Source organism: Conger conger, chromosome 8 (assembly GCF_963514075.1).
Source record: "Conger conger chromosome 8, fConCon1.1, whole genome shotgun sequence".
NCBI lineage: Eukaryota > Metazoa > Chordata > Actinopteri > Anguilliformes > Congridae > Conger > Conger conger.
The window spans coordinates 17,509,542-17,528,752 of NC_083767.1; the positions used below are offsets into that span (position 1 = coordinate 17,509,542).

General features: G+C 38.7%; 1 protein-coding gene across 1 annotated transcript; it reads right to left on the reverse strand.

Annotated features, from left to right (window-relative positions):
- Positions 1-8,493: 8,493 nt before the first annotated feature.
- Positions 8,494-18,683, reverse strand: anxa5a (annexin A5a). Its single transcript, XM_061251956.1, has 12 exons — positions 18,678-18,683; positions 17,749-17,833; positions 15,569-15,663; positions 14,812-14,925; positions 13,455-13,545; positions 12,840-12,919; positions 12,551-12,601; positions 11,196-11,289; positions 10,480-10,575; positions 10,148-10,206; positions 9,543-9,665; positions 8,494-8,556 (listed from the first exon to the last, which is right to left on the reverse strand). Exons 1-12 carry the CDS (start codon positions 18,681-18,683, stop codon positions 8,494-8,496), a joined length of 957 nt encoding a protein of 318 aa, XP_061107940.1.
- Positions 18,684-19,211: the final 528 nt, after the last annotated feature.

The following is a 19,211-nucleotide window of genomic DNA, read 5'->3' on the forward strand; positions in this document are numbered from 1 at the left end:
ATAATCAGTTAATAAGCAGTGCTTATTAATTCAATTTCTGCATAATTCTAACAGAAAATATATAAAAAACAGCAGGTTGTTAAAAAGACCATCTGGGCCAGAATTCTGGGTAAGATGGATCGATCTGTTGAAACCGGCATGGAACCCCAGTTTGTGGGAGTTATAGAGCATGGGAAAATGAGATTTCTGCCAGAAATAGGCAGCACTTCACAGATTAGAAGGTGCTGCCAGGTTCATATCTCTTCTGTACCCTTGCCTAATCATTACCCACAGTCCTGTGCTGGAGATGGTCTGGAAGTAACAAGGCCCTGGTGGCACTATCAGTGAGACCTGGCATTCACAGCCATTTTAATTTCACACGGGACCGTACTGGAAATGCCCGCAGGCCTCTGAGAGGCGAATGACGCATCCAGTGAGTCACAGTTTCTTACTCTACCTGCACATACTGGTAAACTGCACAAATGATTAAGGCTTCTGATTGATCAGAAGTATTTATCCTGCAGGCCTGCTCCTGGTAGGATCTGCTCCGCTGGCTTTGTAAACATAAACTATGTCTTCCATGTGTCGCCTGCATGTCAGGGCTTGCTGAAACGATGCAAATACTTCCGCCACCCTCTCAAAACACCTTGTATCCACTGTTTAAGGCAAAGCTAAGGTAGTCATTCAGAAAGATGTGTAATATATGTATATATTCAATACTCTTTCCAGTACTACACCAAAAACAAAAATATATAATCCCGATCCAAATTTTGTGAGGTCTCAAAAGTTTTTACCAATTGATTGAATTAAATTTAAAATAATTTCACATGAACCACAAGATCATAGTTATGTTCATACTTAGAGGTAGCAAGAGAATGAGCTGGGCTGAAGGTTTGAGGACTTAGGAGAATTAAGGGCCAGATGTACAATTTTCAGGTTCACATATGATGCATTCTGCCCGGGAAACATACGTCTTATGTATGAAACTGGCGCACGGGGCTGGAACCTCAGTATACGTGTCTTCTAGATGAGTCATCACACGGTGTGCTTCTCTCCTGAATGCATATGCATCTAAGGGTGGATCGCGCAAATAAAGGGCAGCCATAAGTGTGGGTGATTATGTATTCCGCTGAATTTACTAAAATTCACGCACTTAATGACGGTCAATTTGTGCGTTAAATCTACACTATTTCAACTCCATCATCAAACAGGACATAGCCTTCATCAGGACATTGTTAGAAATAGAGCATGCTCAACTGGCATTTCTAAAATAATAAAAACACGATTGTGTTTTTGTTTTGATTGGTTATCCTCCAAAACTGGGAAAGACTTCTGTGACAAACAACCAGCCATACAATTAATTGCGCTTCTGGGAGAAGTTAAATATGTCATGGAACCTCTGGCACACAACGTTTCCATTCTATCCTGGCAATAGTCAAGCGCATTGGAACGTTATGTCCCGCATTTTGCATTTATTCAAACGACAATAGCTGCCACAGCTGGAATATGTACGCATTTTGCCCTGTGCTGGATACACTTCAACGTAGCAGCCAATAGATGGATATCGGCACACGCAATGAAGATTTTCAGTGCAGTAACACGTGTTTTAACTGTGCTGTTTAAGATCTGCCTCATTCGTAAAGCGCGGTTCCTAGGCAGTCCCATTCGCTGATTGCATAATGAGCTGTAGCCTTCGCCTAAGGCCACATTTTGTGTTGTGAACTCCATGTAGCCTTCATAAATCTGCCCCTTAGTTTACGGCCTTAACATAGTATTACATAATACACTCTTCAATCTCAAAGCACTTGTCACTGTGTCCACTCTACATAATATTGGTTTATCACATTTTAGTTCTACAGATAGAAAACTCTAATAATTTGTCCGATACAGTATCATCAATCTTTCCACATGAAAGTATATCCTGAGGATATCAAGAAATGTACCTCATTCCTGAACTATCCAGATTTTGTGAACATACATCAAACGATGATGAAGATGAGTATTCCCCACAGCACTGAAGGATGTGATCCAGCATGCTGGATGGAACAAACGGGTGCCGAAGATCTTGTGGGCTAAAAGTTTTTGTGGAAACTTGTAACCAAACATTGAAGGATACCGTGTACTGTACGTTGCAAGCAATTACTGGAAAGTGTACTTCATGTTATGTTGTGAAATATGCAGTGTTGAAACGGGACCACAGGACAAAAAGACCTAAAGCACTCTGTAACTGAGAATTGTGTACCCTCGTGTAAAATCCAGCTATGAGCAGCTTGAAATTACCTGCTAACAGCTGTTTCAAAACCTAGCTTGAGCCATTTCTTTCAGCAGGGAACATGTGTCTTTAACCCGGAGGGAATGCTTCATAATGCTTGTATTCCGTGGTTGGAACAGAATAAACTGTACTTTGAGTGGTCCTTGTGTGGTCCTTTCTCTGTACTGTTTAAATAATTGCCACATCCAGTATACTTACTATTAACATAGAGAGCGGGAAATGTCTTTATCACTTCAGAAATTAAGAAACTTCCAATGCAGTTGGAAAGATTTTATCTCAAAATTAATTCAAATTTGCAACTGTTCTCTCTGGGCATCCTTGCAAAAGAGAATACATTCTCAATGGTCCTCCCCTGGTTAATTCAAGGATTAGAAAAATGACTGGTTTGGAAGGAAATGAACAGAAGCATCCTTCTACTATAACACCGTGTGATTATGCCTATCATCACACTTACTCAAGAGATTATGAATTATTTTGCCACAAATACGGAACAAATTTCACAAAGAAAATAAATGTTGTCTATTAGTGCAAAAGATACCAGTTGGCTATTGTATCCTTATGCTTTGTTTTCTTGAGGTTAGGGTTGGGTTTCTATTATTTGTCTGAAAGGGATTTATGTGCCTTTCATTTAATTTCAAACAATATCTTTTTCCGCCACCCCACCACTTCCTTTAGTGTCTATTTTGTGTTCCGCTGCTTGCTTAGATCTATTAATCTCTCAAAATGTTTTATTCTCTGAAGAAGAGAAGCTTGTGTTAGCACTCACCATGTAGCTTCAAGTTAAGCAGGTAAGAACAGATCAATTCAGGAAGCGGGGGAAGCATCTGAGGACAAAGCTGTTTTGAGTCGATTGTTCACAATTGAAACACAATTACACTTTTCATTCCCAGAACCTATTTAAAATATAATGTATTGAATTACATTCATTCACTTGAACAAAACCCAACTCTTTCTGATGCTCCAGGGCTTTTCAATGATATTAGTGTTGAAAGCATCAGATCATAAATCATTGATAGTATCAAGTTTTCACCTGAAGCGTACAACTTTTCAGGCCGGAGGACGATGTGTTCCAGCATGAAGTGAACGTTGAGCATGAGATGGAATGACACTTAGGGGGATGGATTTGCTCTACCCTGGAGGTGACTTGTGAAGGCCAGTGTATTCATAGAGGATGTCTGCACTGGAACCAAGGGTTATTGAGTTTACATTATCCACAAAATGAACTTCAAGAATACTACCAGAGACACAATTGTGTTTCTCAATAGGTGCCTCATGAAGTGGCCTCTGGGGACAAGAGTAGCTCACGTGGCAGATGAAAACATTCTCTTGAAGTTTTGTTTGTTCAAGAACACCTCAGTTTGGGGAGCTGGGTCATAAAGCACCTTCTCCTGCATTATGACAAATGTTTGGACATTAGAAAACAGTTGAACACATATTGCGGTCACGTCCATATAGAATTACATGAAAGGAACTCCCCAGGCAAGAGAATGCACAGCCTGCCATGGTGAATCTATCCCAATAACATAGGAAGTGAATATGAATGAGTGTAGTTGCCTCATGGCCTTTTGAACTGTCAGTCTGCCTGTGTCAAAGGCAGGCTTTGATTCGAATTCACTGGCTACAACTCTATGTTATGCAGAATAGGCAGGGGAAACTGAAACATCTGGTCAAATTTCAGGTTAAATGCAGAGCCAAGATGCAATTTACATTACAATCAAATGCCTGATCATATAAATGAGAACAGTAACTGAACACATTTTCCATCAGCATTATATTACATTACAGATTAGACTCTGAGAGCCAAAATGGCTGCCTGCCGCGTTCATGAAATGCCCCCTGTCAGATAGAGCACTGAGCAACAGATAGTAGAACTGCAATCTTGACACAAACACACATTGTATGCTAAATGAGCATATTATACATTTTGTTTGAAAAGACAAGTGCATATGCTCAATGAACAGAAATCGTTTGTCTCCTGTATTACTCAGAAATAAAGGTACAGAAAACGTGCCTTAAAACGTAAAAAAGGTTGTAGCTGGGGCGATACCCTATAGGTGCATACAATTGTACCCATAGCCAGCGATATAGAACTATTTTCTGCCTTTTTTGATTGGAAAACATACTCATTTGTACCTAAAGGAAACATTACTGTATTTTCAGGGTACGTTTGGGAAATGTGATCCTTGAAGAACAAAAATGTACCTCCAATGTCCAACCTTAACTTAACGAGGAATACTCCCACCTGAAAGGTTTTTTCACAAGAATATTTCCGCACATAACATGCTCATACAGAACACTCATATAGGGCACTCCCACTCTACAAACTCCCTAATCAACCACACTCATGAGACCACACCCACTGTGCACACCCCCTCATAGACCACACACACCGAGAACACTCCCACACAGAACACTCACTTGTAGTCCGGGCAGGGTTTCCTAGGAAACTGTTGTTTTGAAGGCGGAGTCGGCAGCATTACCTCTGTGTCATCTGAGGTGGCCTGACTCACCTCACTGCAATACGGCTCCTACTATTGGCTGACATGTACGATAAAATCTGCAACAATTAAAAAATACACACTGGAATTTCCTGCGCTGCATAGTCTTCTGAGGAAAGGTTTTTGAGCTGAGAGATTTTTAAAGAGGCTTACGGTACAGATTGGCACACGAAGTGTGCACATGACTCCTGCGGATTTACTAGCTAAACAAATATTTCATTGTTGGTCACAGCCATGTATTGAAACTCTAAACTTTCTATGTGAAATGAAATGTAAATTTATTTAGCTGATTTTATACGCATTATGAACAGGCCACCTTTTGAGGGGCAGTTGCTCACAGTAAGAAAGGGGCACACAGTCCAAGAAAAAATACGACATCCAGTTATTGCACAGAATATGTTTTACCAAGATAAATTAATGAAAATGAATGACAGCAATGATAAAAGAAATCTTTTAAAATCAAATCAAAGGGGTACATCGGGCACTTGGGGCAAAAGGGGTAGGTGCTCAGGTGCCCAGATGCTCCTTCCATATGTGACTCCATCACCAATTGGAGTCCCCGGTACTCATTACAGAAGGTGTAACTGATAATTGGTTGATTATTAAAGCACGTGTGTGGTAATAAAAGTGTCAACCAGGTCAGGCTGACAGTACTACAAGGTTATTAGCCTGCCAAGTAAATCTACCGGTACAGTAACTGTAGAGGCATTGCTTACAGGTGCAGAAGAAGCAAAAGAAAATGAGGCATGTTCTTGGCATTGTCCCTTCCTGGATTGACGGAGTACATTGCAGAGGTGGGATAGGATTACAGTCTCAAATTAGAAAAGGAAATCTCAATCACCATCATTTTAACTTGAGCACAATTCTGAAAGCTGCTATCTCCATGATTATGAAGTGTTATCATTATACCTGAATAACATAGAGTTGGTCAGACTTTGTCAAACATCAGAATAGCATCAGCTAAAGGCTATGTGCTGTTTAAATGACTAGCTGGCTGAACTAATCTGGCCATGTCTAAACTGTATCCGTGCTACTGTCCTGCATATTTTGTAGGTCTCTGGGTCATGACCCAAAGAACTGGCCTTTTGACTTAAGTTAATTACACAACTCAGGACAGAAGAGACATCAGAAAAATCTTCTGCACTCAGGATTACCAACAATGACCCGATGGAAACTGGACAAAGCTGAACATCAATAGTATGATTTCTACAGTTCTAACAGCTCAACAGTTCTAAGGACAAATGTAGTAGCTGAGAGAGTAACTAATGGAACTACCCAAAGCATTTACATTTTCAAAGAACAGATCTCACAAGCAATTTACAGTCACTGAGCACTTTACTGGGTATTTATTAGGCTTATTTTCTTTACTTATTGGTCTTCTGCTGCTGTAGACTATCACTTAGAGATTTGACTCATTGTGGGTTCAGAAATACCACTGTTGTAATGTCTGGTTATTTGCGTTACTGTAACCTTCTTGTCAGCTTTGACCAGTCTTGCCCTTCTCCTTGACCTCTCTCGTGAACAAGGCGTTTCTGCCCGCAGAACTGCTGCTCATTGGATGTTTTCTGTTTTTCACACCATTCTCTGTGAAATCTAAAGATTGGTGTGTGTGAAAATCCCAGGAGATCAGCAGTTTCTAAGATATTCAAACCACCCTGTCTGGCATCAACAATCATTCCATGGTCAAAGTTGCTTAGATCACATTTCTTCCCCATTCTGATATTTGGTCTGAAAAACAGCTGAACCTCTTGACCATGTCTGTATGCTTTATATGCATTTAGCTCGCTGAGTATATAAACTCTAGATTCAGTCAATAGCATGTACTGTATGTAACATGAGTAATAGTCTGGACTTTCTTCATAAAACAGTATAAGGCAGTGGCAGCAGAAATACTTACTTTCTCATCCGAATCTTGTTAAAGCACGCCTTTTTGGTGCACACCCAGAGGAAATGATTAGATAATATTGCTTGGGGATTTCATCATCTGAAAGAGCCATCTGGCACCCCATTATATAATTGCTGTCTTTCTGAAACAGGAGTAGACCAGAGACTGCTGTTACAACAAGAATCCCAACTCATCCCCTATTCTACTGACACATTTCCATCAGTTTGGAACATTTTGTTCTCTTTCTGGCATTGATAAGGAAAATAAGATCTCTCAGATTGAAAATATCCCGTTTCTGAACATATCTAGGTGTAAATTCAGGCTCTGATAGATGAGCAAATATTAATATGCTGCTCTGATAAGATACTTGGTCCAATGGCATCATCAGCATCTCATAACTGATCTTTGTGTGCTGTCTGAAGTCAGAGAAGAGAATTGCAAACCTCAGATTGCTTGTGTTGATTTCAAAATTAATTGTTGACTGATAGCTTGTTATGCTTCACATCATTTGCCAGCCATGTAAAACCAAACCAGAAATATAAATTATAAGTTGGTATAAAGGAACAGAGACTCTTCAATGACACTCAAAAACCTTTGTGTAATATAGTACAAAGGGAACCATTTTCTTATCACAGTATTTTGGCGTCATCTAGTGGCTATATTTGAAACCTCAGATTTTGTGAAGTTTTGGGGGAGGAATAGATTTTTTCCAGTATGACAAATAATCAGCAGCATAAAAGTGTAATATGTTTTGTCCTTTGTGAACTATTGTATACTGTATACGTATTATTGCAGGTATTATTTAATTATTTGCAGCACCTTATATTACAAAACCATCATTATTTGTGATGCAAATCTTTATTATTCGTGCAACCTCTGTTTATGGACCCTGATGATTGAAATAAAACAGCATTTATGCTGTTAAAAACATAATAAATTAAAAAGCCTTTTTAACAGGAAATACTTTATTAAATCACATTACATTACATTTCACAGCACAAAGGTTTCAGTGTTAAATTATTCTGACTTTGTCTGTTGAAGAAAAATGCTACATATAGTGAGCATTTCAGAATTGCAATACAATTTTCTAAAATTCACAAGAAAGTGCATCTGCAGTGCAAACCCTAAAACAGAATAATTAGCAATGGAGTTGATACAAATATGACATACACACAGTGAGCACTTTATTAGGTAGACCTGTACACCAGCCTGTTAATGTAAAAGTGTAAAAAGCAAATCATGTATGAAAGCATGCAGACATGGTCAAGAGGTTCAGCTGTTGTTCAGACCAAATGTCAGAATGGGGAATAAATGTGATCTAAGTTGACCATGGAATGATTGTTGGTGCCAGACAGAGTGGTTTGAGTATCTCAGAAACTGCTGATCTCCTGGGATTTTCATGCATAAGAGTATCTAGATTTCACAGAGAATGGTGTGAAAAACGAAACAAAAAACATCCAGTGAGCAGCACTTTGAGAAGGGCCAGACTGGTCAAACCGCAGAGGAAGGAAACAGTAATGCAAATAACCACCTTACAACAGTGGTATGCAGAAGAGCATCTCTGAACACACAACGCGTCAAACCTCTAAGTGGATAGATTACAGCAACAGAAGACCAAATAAGTAAAAAAAATCAAGTGTAATGAATACCTAATAAAGTGCTCAGTGAGTGTATATTTTTCCATAACTCAAAAACTAGCGCTAAAATAACAATGCAAAACCAATAAATAATAAATATGCAAGAAACAAACCATAGATAAGTAAAACAGAGCACAGTACATTGCTCTGACTGAAGCACTCTGGATAACATATGATAGACCTAAAAGATGGACAGAGCTCTGTCTCTCACTGGCAGAGACGTTAGCCGTCATTACCGCCACTGAGATACTGGAGAGCCTTCCTGTAATCACCAGATGTGTCCTCCTGGGAAGAGAAAACAGTAGGCCATAGTCAGCATCGCTGAAAGACCAGCCTAATATCAGAAAAAATGCAGAATCCACCACACAATGACCATTATGAGCATTAGACTTGAGGTTACATTACACACATTACAAATGCTTAGCTCTTATTCACAGTGACTTAACATCACTGTAACAAAACAAAACTGCAGAATCCCCAGGATGGCACAAAGGCTCATTAATAATCAATTAATGTAATGTTACCCTAAACAATATGTATTATAACTAAAGAAAGTACCACTGAACAGGTAAACCTATTTTTACACAGGTATAACTATAAAAGTCGTTCAAAGTAAATTCAAAGAAAAGATAAAATATTAAAATATCTAGATTTTTGTAGGGTTGTCTAGAGGAGGTCAGGGGAGCTATGGTGCAATCTGAAGAGGTGATTCTGCAGTCTGCGTTAGAATGTGGATGAGCAGGGTTTCTGCTGTTCTGGCTCATTCCACCACCAGGGGGCGAGAACGGACATGAGATGTGACCTGCAAGCACAGGTAGTCATGGCTAGGTGCCAGATGCCCGGAAGTTGGTTGGCAGGCAAGGTCTGATGATCTTTTGAAGATATAGTGGAGCTGTCCTTTTAGATGACTGATAGGCTAGCACCAAGGTTTTGAATTTGATACAGCTAGCACAGGTAGGTCTACAGGTGTCTCAACTATAAAATATTTGTTTAAGTTAATGTTTGCTTGGCAAGTGAAATCTTCGTATTCAATGGGCAAATCTTGAAATTAGTCAAAATGTCTTATGTCATTGGTCAATATTTTTGTCTTTTCTTTACTCCAAAATGTATTTTTTAAGATAAGATTTTAAGTCTCAATATAAGTCTAAAATACAGATTCTCAGAAGGTAGTTTGCAAATAAACATTTACCAATCTTCATGGTAAGGATATATGGTATGTATGGTATAACACACACACACAGATACACACACACACAGGGGTAAGGGGACACCTGGATCGTGTTGTACAGAGAGCTTTTGTACATCCGTTTGAACTCTGCTCTGATGTCCAGCATGTCTATTTCACTCCGGGACACCATGATTTGGATCAGAGTCTCGTCATCAGTACCAGCTCTCTGTGCAGTGGGCACAATGTACAACTCTAACTAACCCACTAAATTTCTAAACACAAGGATGCATGTTTGAATCCTGCATTGCTTTTAGACCCTTAAGCAAGATACATACACACAATACTTATAAAACATCCAGCAGAATAAATTAATAATATGTAATATTACACACTATGCATTTTGCCCTGGGGCTGGGCCAGGCAGTTAAATTGAATAGTTAAAGAAAATAATGAAACAAGGGGAAAGCACAACACTGTATTATATTCTGATTGCCTGACCAGAGATGCTAAAGATTCTATAGCATTACATAAACTAAATGAAAAACACACTATAGCCACTGGCTAAGTAGAATGCACATCCATGGTCAATAGTAATTTTCTCTTCTTAAAGGATTAATAATTATCATGAAATGACTGGTGATAGAAAAGGGCAATGCTTGATATGAATGCTTATTTATCATAAATAAGTGATATTGAAAAGGAACATACCCTCATGGTATGGTAGAGGCTTTCTGCAAAATAGGCTGGCACACTCCTAGTACATTTCACTATGAAAAAAATATGAATTTTATCATTTAATCATGAAAAACCCCAAATGACTTTTCCCACTTATTAACTCAATTATTATTCAGATACATAAATAACTGAATAAGGTTTGTACCAAATATTACCATAATATTCAAGCTTTGCATCAAGACAACACGGTGCTTTTACACAGAAATTTAACATGTTAAATAATCTGCAGTAAACTATTTGTATCTTTGCTTTGTTTTTATGAAAACAGGGCTTGCATTTCCATCTCAAGCACCTGCAGTACTCACCTACAGCCAGGAGCAAGTCCTGCAGACCCCCTGAAGTCTCTCTTTCAATACTCTCTTCAATTTCATACCCAGAGAGCTTCTTGTATGCGACAAAAACTGTTGTGAACACACACAAGTGAAATATTTCCATATTTTGTCAATGTATGCTTATGTGAGCTTCATATATCACAAGGAACAATAATGATTAACAACAATGATAACAATAAATAAATGACCCTTTTCAAATAGCAATGTTTCGCCAGGTCATTGTTAGCATGTGCTGTGAAAGATTTATAATGATACATTGCAAAATTCTTACATAATAATAATGAACACATTTAGGCAGTAAACCTGCCAAAATGTAAAGTCTGCTACTAGTAGTTTAGGTTGCAGCAGACTATGTATTAAGATACTCTACTAGCTGTATTTGGCATATGTAATAGGGAAAATATTAGACATAGACAAAAAATATTACAACAGTGACCCCTTGTGGCCACAATTGTGTGCTTGTTCATGCTGTGTGGATTTTATTTGTTCGGCTCACAGCCAACAAATAAAAGCCTAAATGCTTAATGGATAGGTTATTCACATTTGTATTTGCATTAAAAGTTCTGCCATACATTCTGATATATATGTTGCAGACTATTCAAGTGAGTTAATTACAAGAACCAATAACCAATAACAGCCATAAAGACCAGGGTGAGGCTTGGTGAGTATAACATGCTATGAGAACATACCTTTCCTCAAGTGTTCTGTGCTTCTGTTACCCAGGATAGTGATAAATTTCTCCTCGTCTGTGCCAAACTTCTCTTCTCCTGCGGCAAAGAGTTCCTGTGGAGAAACGCAACACAACACTTTCAATTTCCACTTTCTGACAGCAAAGCTTTATCAAACAGAACTTATTGTTTTGTTTCCCAACACATACAGTCATTTTGATTTAAAATAAGTATTTGTAATACTTTAAACACACAGCAGAAAGGTACCATTGCTGTTCCCAAACCGGTTTCCTCTAGGGTAATGTTATTCTAATACTACTTTCTGGGAGTCATATTCTTTGCACATTGACACAATATGCCTACTATTCATACAATTATGTACAAACTGATTGTACTGTAATGTATGAGTGGAAATAGAGTAGATAGCTTCTTATGCCACACAGTATTATTACATTATTTACACTGATGAAAAGTGAATTTTTAATCTTGATATTGAATTTTGTAACTGGTGAGATTTATTTCTCTGCAAAGGATTTTGAACTAATTGCGCTGAGCACATTTTCTGAATGAAAAATAACTAAATGAGTATGGAAAAATGTCTAAAAACATTTTTTCACTTTGTCATAATGGACTATTGAGTGTAGATTGGTAGGAAAAGATGGCAATTTTATGTAAAATAATGGTAAATCTACAACACAATAAAGTGTGCAGAATATGTTCTGAAGCCAGTGTATGTACATACAACCATAATGTCACAACATATGAATGAAGCTGAATATCTTTTGTGGAACATTTTAGTCACATTCCATAGGCTGAACAGCTGTTTATATTTGCCACAGCACAATTTGACATGCTGAAAGAATGCTTTTCCTTTCTCATCACCTACTCAATTAAATAAACATTAGCCTTTAACATCTTTTTATCTGAGGTTACATCAACACCTTTAATCGTGAAGAACTAATGGAAAGTAGCCATAGGATTTGACTACTGGAGCATAATGCCTATTGATTGGGTTAGGAAGTGCAATGGGAAAAAGAAAAAGCCACTCAGAGAGCTGCCCTGTCTCTGGGTTATTGGTCATTTGTGATCTGGAGACTCCTCTAACTTGACCCTGTGACGTACATGTCCTGCCCCCGACCAATTAAAATTCAGCTCGACAACATAGAGCAGTTTGGAGAGCTTCCTTTTTCCATTTCCAATGTTATTCCAACATAAACAGATTTTAGTGCAGAGCAATAGGTGTGTTTACAGGGGCCACTTCTCTAGAATAGACACAGATCAATTATCTGCCCATTTGATACATTTTATACAGTATTTTATTTGTGAGGAATGGACAAGTATTCTGCTATGAGCAAAATCACTTTAATATCACTCACCTTAGCATCCTTCTCCACCTTTCCTTCATCGACTCCTTCCTCTCTATTGGCCTGGGGAAGAAGAAAACAAATGTTACCTTTTCACTGCATGTGAGGGACACCTGAGAGGAACCTTTTTTTTAGTAATTTCCTGAGTGCATGTGACATCCACAACCGGCCTCAAGAACAGCTACTCCGTCCGATCAGGTTACACACCCTATACCCGAGGAGTTGCCAGAGAAGACCGAATTAGTTCAAAACAAGGAGGTGCAATTACGAAATTCCATCACTCTCGGGGTAGGGAGGTCACCTGGAGAAGAATCACCAGCATCCTCTTGAAGTATCCTCCAGTATCACCACTGATATCTGACTCCAGGCTTTTACGGTACTCTGAAAGGCAACACAGTGGACGAATAACGAGGTGTATCTCAGACAAGCGACCTTCCGTTGACCCAAATCAGTTATGGTCTTCTTGCAGAAGGTCCATGACAAGCAATCCTATTAACTGCAGGTGATAGATTATCCTTGTTACATTTCTTGCCAGATGTGAATGGTAGAGGCTGTGAAGACAATTAAAGACAATTGAAGACATTGCACTTTGTTGTCCTTCTTGTCTGTTAGAAACAGTTCCTGTGATGGCTGCAGGATTCATGATCAGGTGATTCCAGAGCAACATTTGTAGAAAGCTTTCGACATAGAACCATGCCAATTAGAATCGGTGCCAAAACATAACAATATTGTGAATATAATGAATATTATAATGAATATTGTTGTACACGTACGTTCACCAGAACTGCTTTAGTTAGTTTAGTTTAGCCAATTATTTGATATTTTTTAAAATAATAAGCATTAAAAAAAATGCTTATTAATATTATTTTTATTTATTTTTAAGACAGTCAAACCAACAAATTTCAGCCATACTCACGTTTTTTGTAGGCTTTGATAATTTCCTTCATCTGGTCCTGTGTTCTAGAAGCCAGGATCTCTATGAGAACACTTTCTTCAGTCCCTGCCCCCTGTATTGGAGATCAGAGCCATGCAATTAATTCATTACTGTTGTATTGAATGGAAATTCAATGAACCGACATGTGAGTGTTGAGAGTTCCCTTGCCAAAACAAAATCAGAATATAAACTGTAATTCAGGTAAAATGACCGCCAACCACTTGACAGGATTAGTGATATGCTTTTAAAAAACGAACATGAAAATGATAGTGAATCATGCAACTAAAAAAGGGGCACAATAAAACCATGTGAAAATGGTGAAGAATAGCATGCATTGCTGTACTCTAAGTCCAACTGACTGCCTTTCTAATATATCTTGCCTAAAGATAAGGAAAATAATTCCCATCTGGAACGTTTTACGATAATGCAAACTTAAAGGCAAAGGTAATATTGAGCCTGTAGTTTGAAAAAAGGAGCAGAAGAGCTATACTTAATTACATCAACAACAATAAATTAAAACTACCATTGTACGGACGGTAGAAGCGGCCACTTCCCTGAGTTCTGTTCAGAACACGGTGAGTTTACGTTAACTAAGTGAACCCATTTCATTTCTGAAAGCATACATGTGAACATAAAACACACCTAAACTGCTTTAGATCAAATAAGGAACAGATCTATTTTAACATTACGCATGAGCTATACCCATAGCCTAAAATACATAAGCGTGGCTCATACATTTGCTGTGACAGCAATGCTATATTATTAACTATAATCAACTGACTTTGAATGCAAACCATATTATTTATTTGATGGATAGGCATAACTAATTTGCCCCACAGATGGAAAAGCAAATCTGAGTTAATACAACTTCACTAGACTGGACTGTCACCTAATACGAAAGCAAGCATTCATTTGGCATCTCAGCTCATTTTCACCTGCAGATGAAGTTACCCTGTCTGTTGATGTAACAGGTGTTGCCTGTCAATGATACTGCGATTAATGTGACACCAGAGGTGTGATTAAGGGAAACCTGCCCTGCTGAAGAAAACAGCTCAAGCTAGGTTTTGAAACAGTTGGTAGCTAGTTGACCAGTTCAGCCCAGCTCCCAGCTTGACATTGTTTGACCAGCTCAAGCTATCTTTTAAAAAAGTATTATTGTTTGACCAGCTATCAGCTCAGATAGGCTACCAGCACTATCTGGTTGACCAGCTCATACTCAGCTAGACCAGCTTTTGACCGGCTTGACCAGCTACATTTTCAAGCTGGTCAAGCTGGCTTAGCTGGATTTTACAGCAGGGTAGAGGCACAAGCTGTCCACAAAGGAGAACTCCTTCCATACCTTGATGGCGTTCTTGAGTTGGGTCACATCGTAGAGAACAGGCGGAGTCATCAGGCTGACTATGACCATTTCAAACTTCCCTCCTATTTCCGATTGCAATTCGCTCACCAGGTCCTACAAGAAAGAGTGAGGGTGCAGCCAACAATTCTATTTAAAGACGGAGACGAAGCCTGTGCTGATCTTATCAAGATGGGAAAAGAGCCAGCATGGACCATTGAGTGAAGGCTCTCAGGCGTTTAAAGATCAGCTAATCTCCTTTGTTCTGTCAAATGGCTTTGGTATCCTGGGTCCGATTAGAGTTATGAACAAGAGGTAGAAAAAAGTATGAACAAAAAAAGATTGTAATGAAAGGAATACATTCTTAAGTGGAATTACCAACGGTCCCATTACCAAAGGTATTGGGGTGATATATGTATAATACTCAGAATCACAGCCTTGGTGTAGCTGCCAACCTTTCACTAATAGGCCAAAGGTAGTTGGAGCACCTGCTTCTTCTGTATTTCTCTGTATCCAATTTATAGACCAAGATAATTAATGGTTACACTAGCTGTCCTATCAAAATTCTGACATTGAGAATCCCTCCTGGGGGAAAAATTTCATCTTAAATGAATGGTTTCATGTTTTATCAGAGTACTCCTTTAACAGAAAAGTTCCCTGCCTCCGGAAAAATAGCTGTGGTCTGTCCATGCTGTCACCAGTGCATGAGAGGCAGCCGGGAAGCCTGTCAGTCTCATTGGCCGTCTCCTGCTTGGCTCACCTTTCCGTAGCGGCTCTTGTAGGCCGATTTTATCTCCTGCCGCTGGGAGTTGCAGCGAGCCACCAGGAGCCGAAGGATGGCCTCTTCATCAGTGCCTGCAAAACACGAGTTTAACATTCCTTCCAGTCAACAAACGACCATTTAAGTTAGACTATTCAGACTATTTTAATCTAGGGTGGTTCTATGAGACATAAAACACAGAGAAAGTACTTGGTTTACCATAGAATTGACTTTGGAAGCTTACCTGATACAGCCTATTGACTTTGTGTAAGCTTATACAATGTTGATTGTAAGATAAGCTACTCACTATTCTTCAGAGAATCATGAAGTAGAATCATGAGTACATATTTCTATTTTTTTAAACATATACTGTGTGATGAAAAATAATTGCTTTAAGTCGTCATTCAAAAAGAAGACAGAACATATTGCGGTTACATTGCCTGGAATCCCCAGTGAAAGCCATAAGCTCTTCCAAGGGAGTGACTATATTGTCTTTCACACCAACCTATTATTTGCAGTGTCAATCTCCCCCAACAGCCCCCAGCTCTCTCATAAACAATTTATCGCTTGCCTTAATCTTCAACTAACTCATTGTCTCATCTGCACCTTCTCATCACACCATTCTCCTGCGTCAGGGACTTACACTCCTACCACGCTACTCAGCTCACTCCTCCATTCAGGGAAGAAGCAAGCTCATGGTATCTCCTGTTCCAATTCTCTTGATAATGCCATATATTTTCACTTCATACAGGCAAAATTGCTTTTAAAAGTGAATTAAGTCACTTTGAAACATGACTGTTCATTTCTGACTGGTTGCTCAAAAAACAGGGGCACTGTTGATTTGCTAAATCACCATGTTATGGAATTAAGATAGGCCTCTTTCCAATTGCGTATCTTTACCTCCTTACTTCCTTTCAAAAGCGAGGACGGGGGAATCAAGAAAATGTGAATTAGGCAAACAAAATGTCCTTGCTCCTTCAAATGTTTGAAACCACGTCAGTTATGGATGTGGCAAATGGGGAGAGGTGGATCATTCATATGTCACGCATTTAAAAAAATAAAATAATAATTGCAAAAGATGCGCTTCCATTTCCTTGCTCAAGAATCCTTCAGGAGCCTCCTATCCTATCTCCTCCTATGACTGGCTCCTATCTCCATCAAGGAACATTTAACAGGTTGGAATGTCTTTAGAGGAGGTGGACCTTGATCGATTTCAGGGTCAGTCAAAGAAACAAGGAGACAAGGATGGATAAAATAAGTGATTGGAGTCCCAAAGTTTGGAGTCACCAAACCTTCTCTAGTAGACAGTATAAGAACTTTAATTACATTCAGGACAGTGATCTCTGCATCGAGCAGTGGTAGCCAAACCTGCTCCTGGATATCCCCTGTCCGGTAGTGTCTCCCTCTTTTCACTCTAACCCTAACAAAGCACACCTCATTCAGCACCTTCATTCATCTTGTTGAGCTGTTAATTAAGTCTGGTGTGCCAAATTATGGTGGAAATGAAAACCTACAGGATGGTTGATCTCCAGGAACAGGCTTGGTTACTACAGACTGGCACAAAGTATGCTAGGAGCAGATTAGATGCACAGACTGAACAGTCAATAAGTTGTTGGTTGACATACGGAGTCTCAGTGTCCAAGAGTTCAGCTCTGAAGGTATCAGATATAGTATGATTGATGATTGAGAATTCCTACTAAAGTGTACGTATAGGTAGACCTTTGGGGAAGCAAAGATAGTCTATTTTCACTCCAAATCATTTTATTTAATATGAATCAATATTTCAATTGAGAAGGATGTGAGAATATCAAAATATTGTATATTCACTTGTCACCCATTCAAGCATGACTCCCACATTCCCTGTGCTGTTTTTTTTTGTTTTTTTTGGATTATGTTTGATTTGTTCATGTAATTACATGTATTTATTTATTTATTTATTTGGTGATTAAATGCCAATACGCAGATAAAACTAGGCTTAAATTATAGATTTTTCAGTTTTCAAAGAAATGCAATGTTTGCTGCAATAGGGGCCATTCATTGTTTGAAAATAAAAAGATCACCAAAATGAATCCAAAAGCCAAACACAAATGATTATGTGGACATAATAATATTTCCAGTGTTTGTGGCTGTTCCAGTATTGTGTGAAGTGCTTGTTATAGAGACAGAACAGTTCCACTCACCGATGCCTTTCATTGCCTTGTTCAGGAGCTCAGCATCCTGTTTTGCATTGAAATGAACAAAGGGTCGAACACTGCCTCCGGTAGTCTGACGGATAGAAAGATTTTTTTTTTTAACCAGCAAAAGAATAAAAAAACATCTGCAGGTACCTCCAATATCTGTTAGTACATGATACCATGTCACACATTTATTTTCCATTCTTTACATTACATTAGTCATTTAGCAGACACTCTTATCCGGAGCGATGTACAATAAAGTGCAAATCGATCCAATCCAATCCAACAGATTTGATATATCTGAAGTTGAGCTGTGAGAACACTTAACAGTTTTTGCTACACTCGCTCATCAAAACCTCATCCAAGCAGAGGATGCCACTGACTTCCAGATGATTGAACAGGCCACAGACTTGAGTCACAATTTTCTTACTTCTTTTTCTTTTATACTATATTTTGTTGAAATTGAGATTTAGTGACAAACAAACTTAAACAAGAAATCAGAAATAAATGTTATAGCAGTGTCCCCAGTGTAATTTCTTTCATAAAACTGACATGTAACACAAGACAATAAAGACGGTTGAGGGCAATGCAGATGTAAAATCTTGGTAAAGAAAGCCTCATTCACTCCTGAGAATAAATATCTATGTTATTGCTTTCTTGTGACTAATTTAATTGAAGAAACATCCCTCTCAATTTCAATTGCCACAGAAAATCTGCAAGATATAACCTGAACTCCATGTGCAATCTGGTTAACATGACCAATGGTATCACATATGCATTGAGCTTCTGAGTTTGAAAAAATGTCGCCATGTGCAATAATCAGTCTGTCATATCTATAAACCATATACCGTTCCATTCAAATCTAGCTTCAATGTAACTGAACATTTCAAATGTAAAGCCAAAGGTCATATATTCTGAATGAGAACACACTGTACCTCCATAATCCCCAAACAGTGAATGCAGGAGTGCTGAATTTCTCCAGGAAAAGTACCTCCACAGATGTCAACAGACTGGTAAAAATAAATCAATTAAGCAATGTATAATCCCACCAACAAAAAGGATAAGGCCTAACCGTCTAACGCTGAGAATCCAATACAGAGTTAACTGCCATGGACCCCTCGCTTTAATTGGACTAAATTCTATAGAGAGTTTGGCTGTCCTCATGTACCACCCCCATTAATACTGTGCCTACAGGGACTCTGCTGCAACTGCTGAAACATAATCCATGGTGTCCGCTACAATGCTACCATGCTACCCAGTAATGTGACACCTCATTAACTAGCCTGTACTGAAGCAGAATGAAGAGGAGACACCAACGAGAGCTACAAAATACGCAACACATATACTCTCTGAGCTACATCTTATTACCAAAACAAATATTCCTGTCTCTGAAACAACACCCTACGTCTGATAAATTACATTCATTATTATCTCAGGAGAGGATCGTTTCACTCACAAAGACTGAATAT

Coding starts and splice junctions, on each gene's coding strand:
- anxa5a (XM_061251956.1), bottom strand. Junction 10,207..10,479: donor GGACTTGCTCCTGGCTGTAG/GTGAGTACTGCA, acceptor TTTTTTTCATAG/TGAAATGTACTAGGAGTGTG. Junction 8,557..9,542: donor CTCTGTACAACACGATCCAG/GTGTCCCCTTAC, acceptor TTCTCTTCCCAG/GAGGACACATCTGGTGATTA.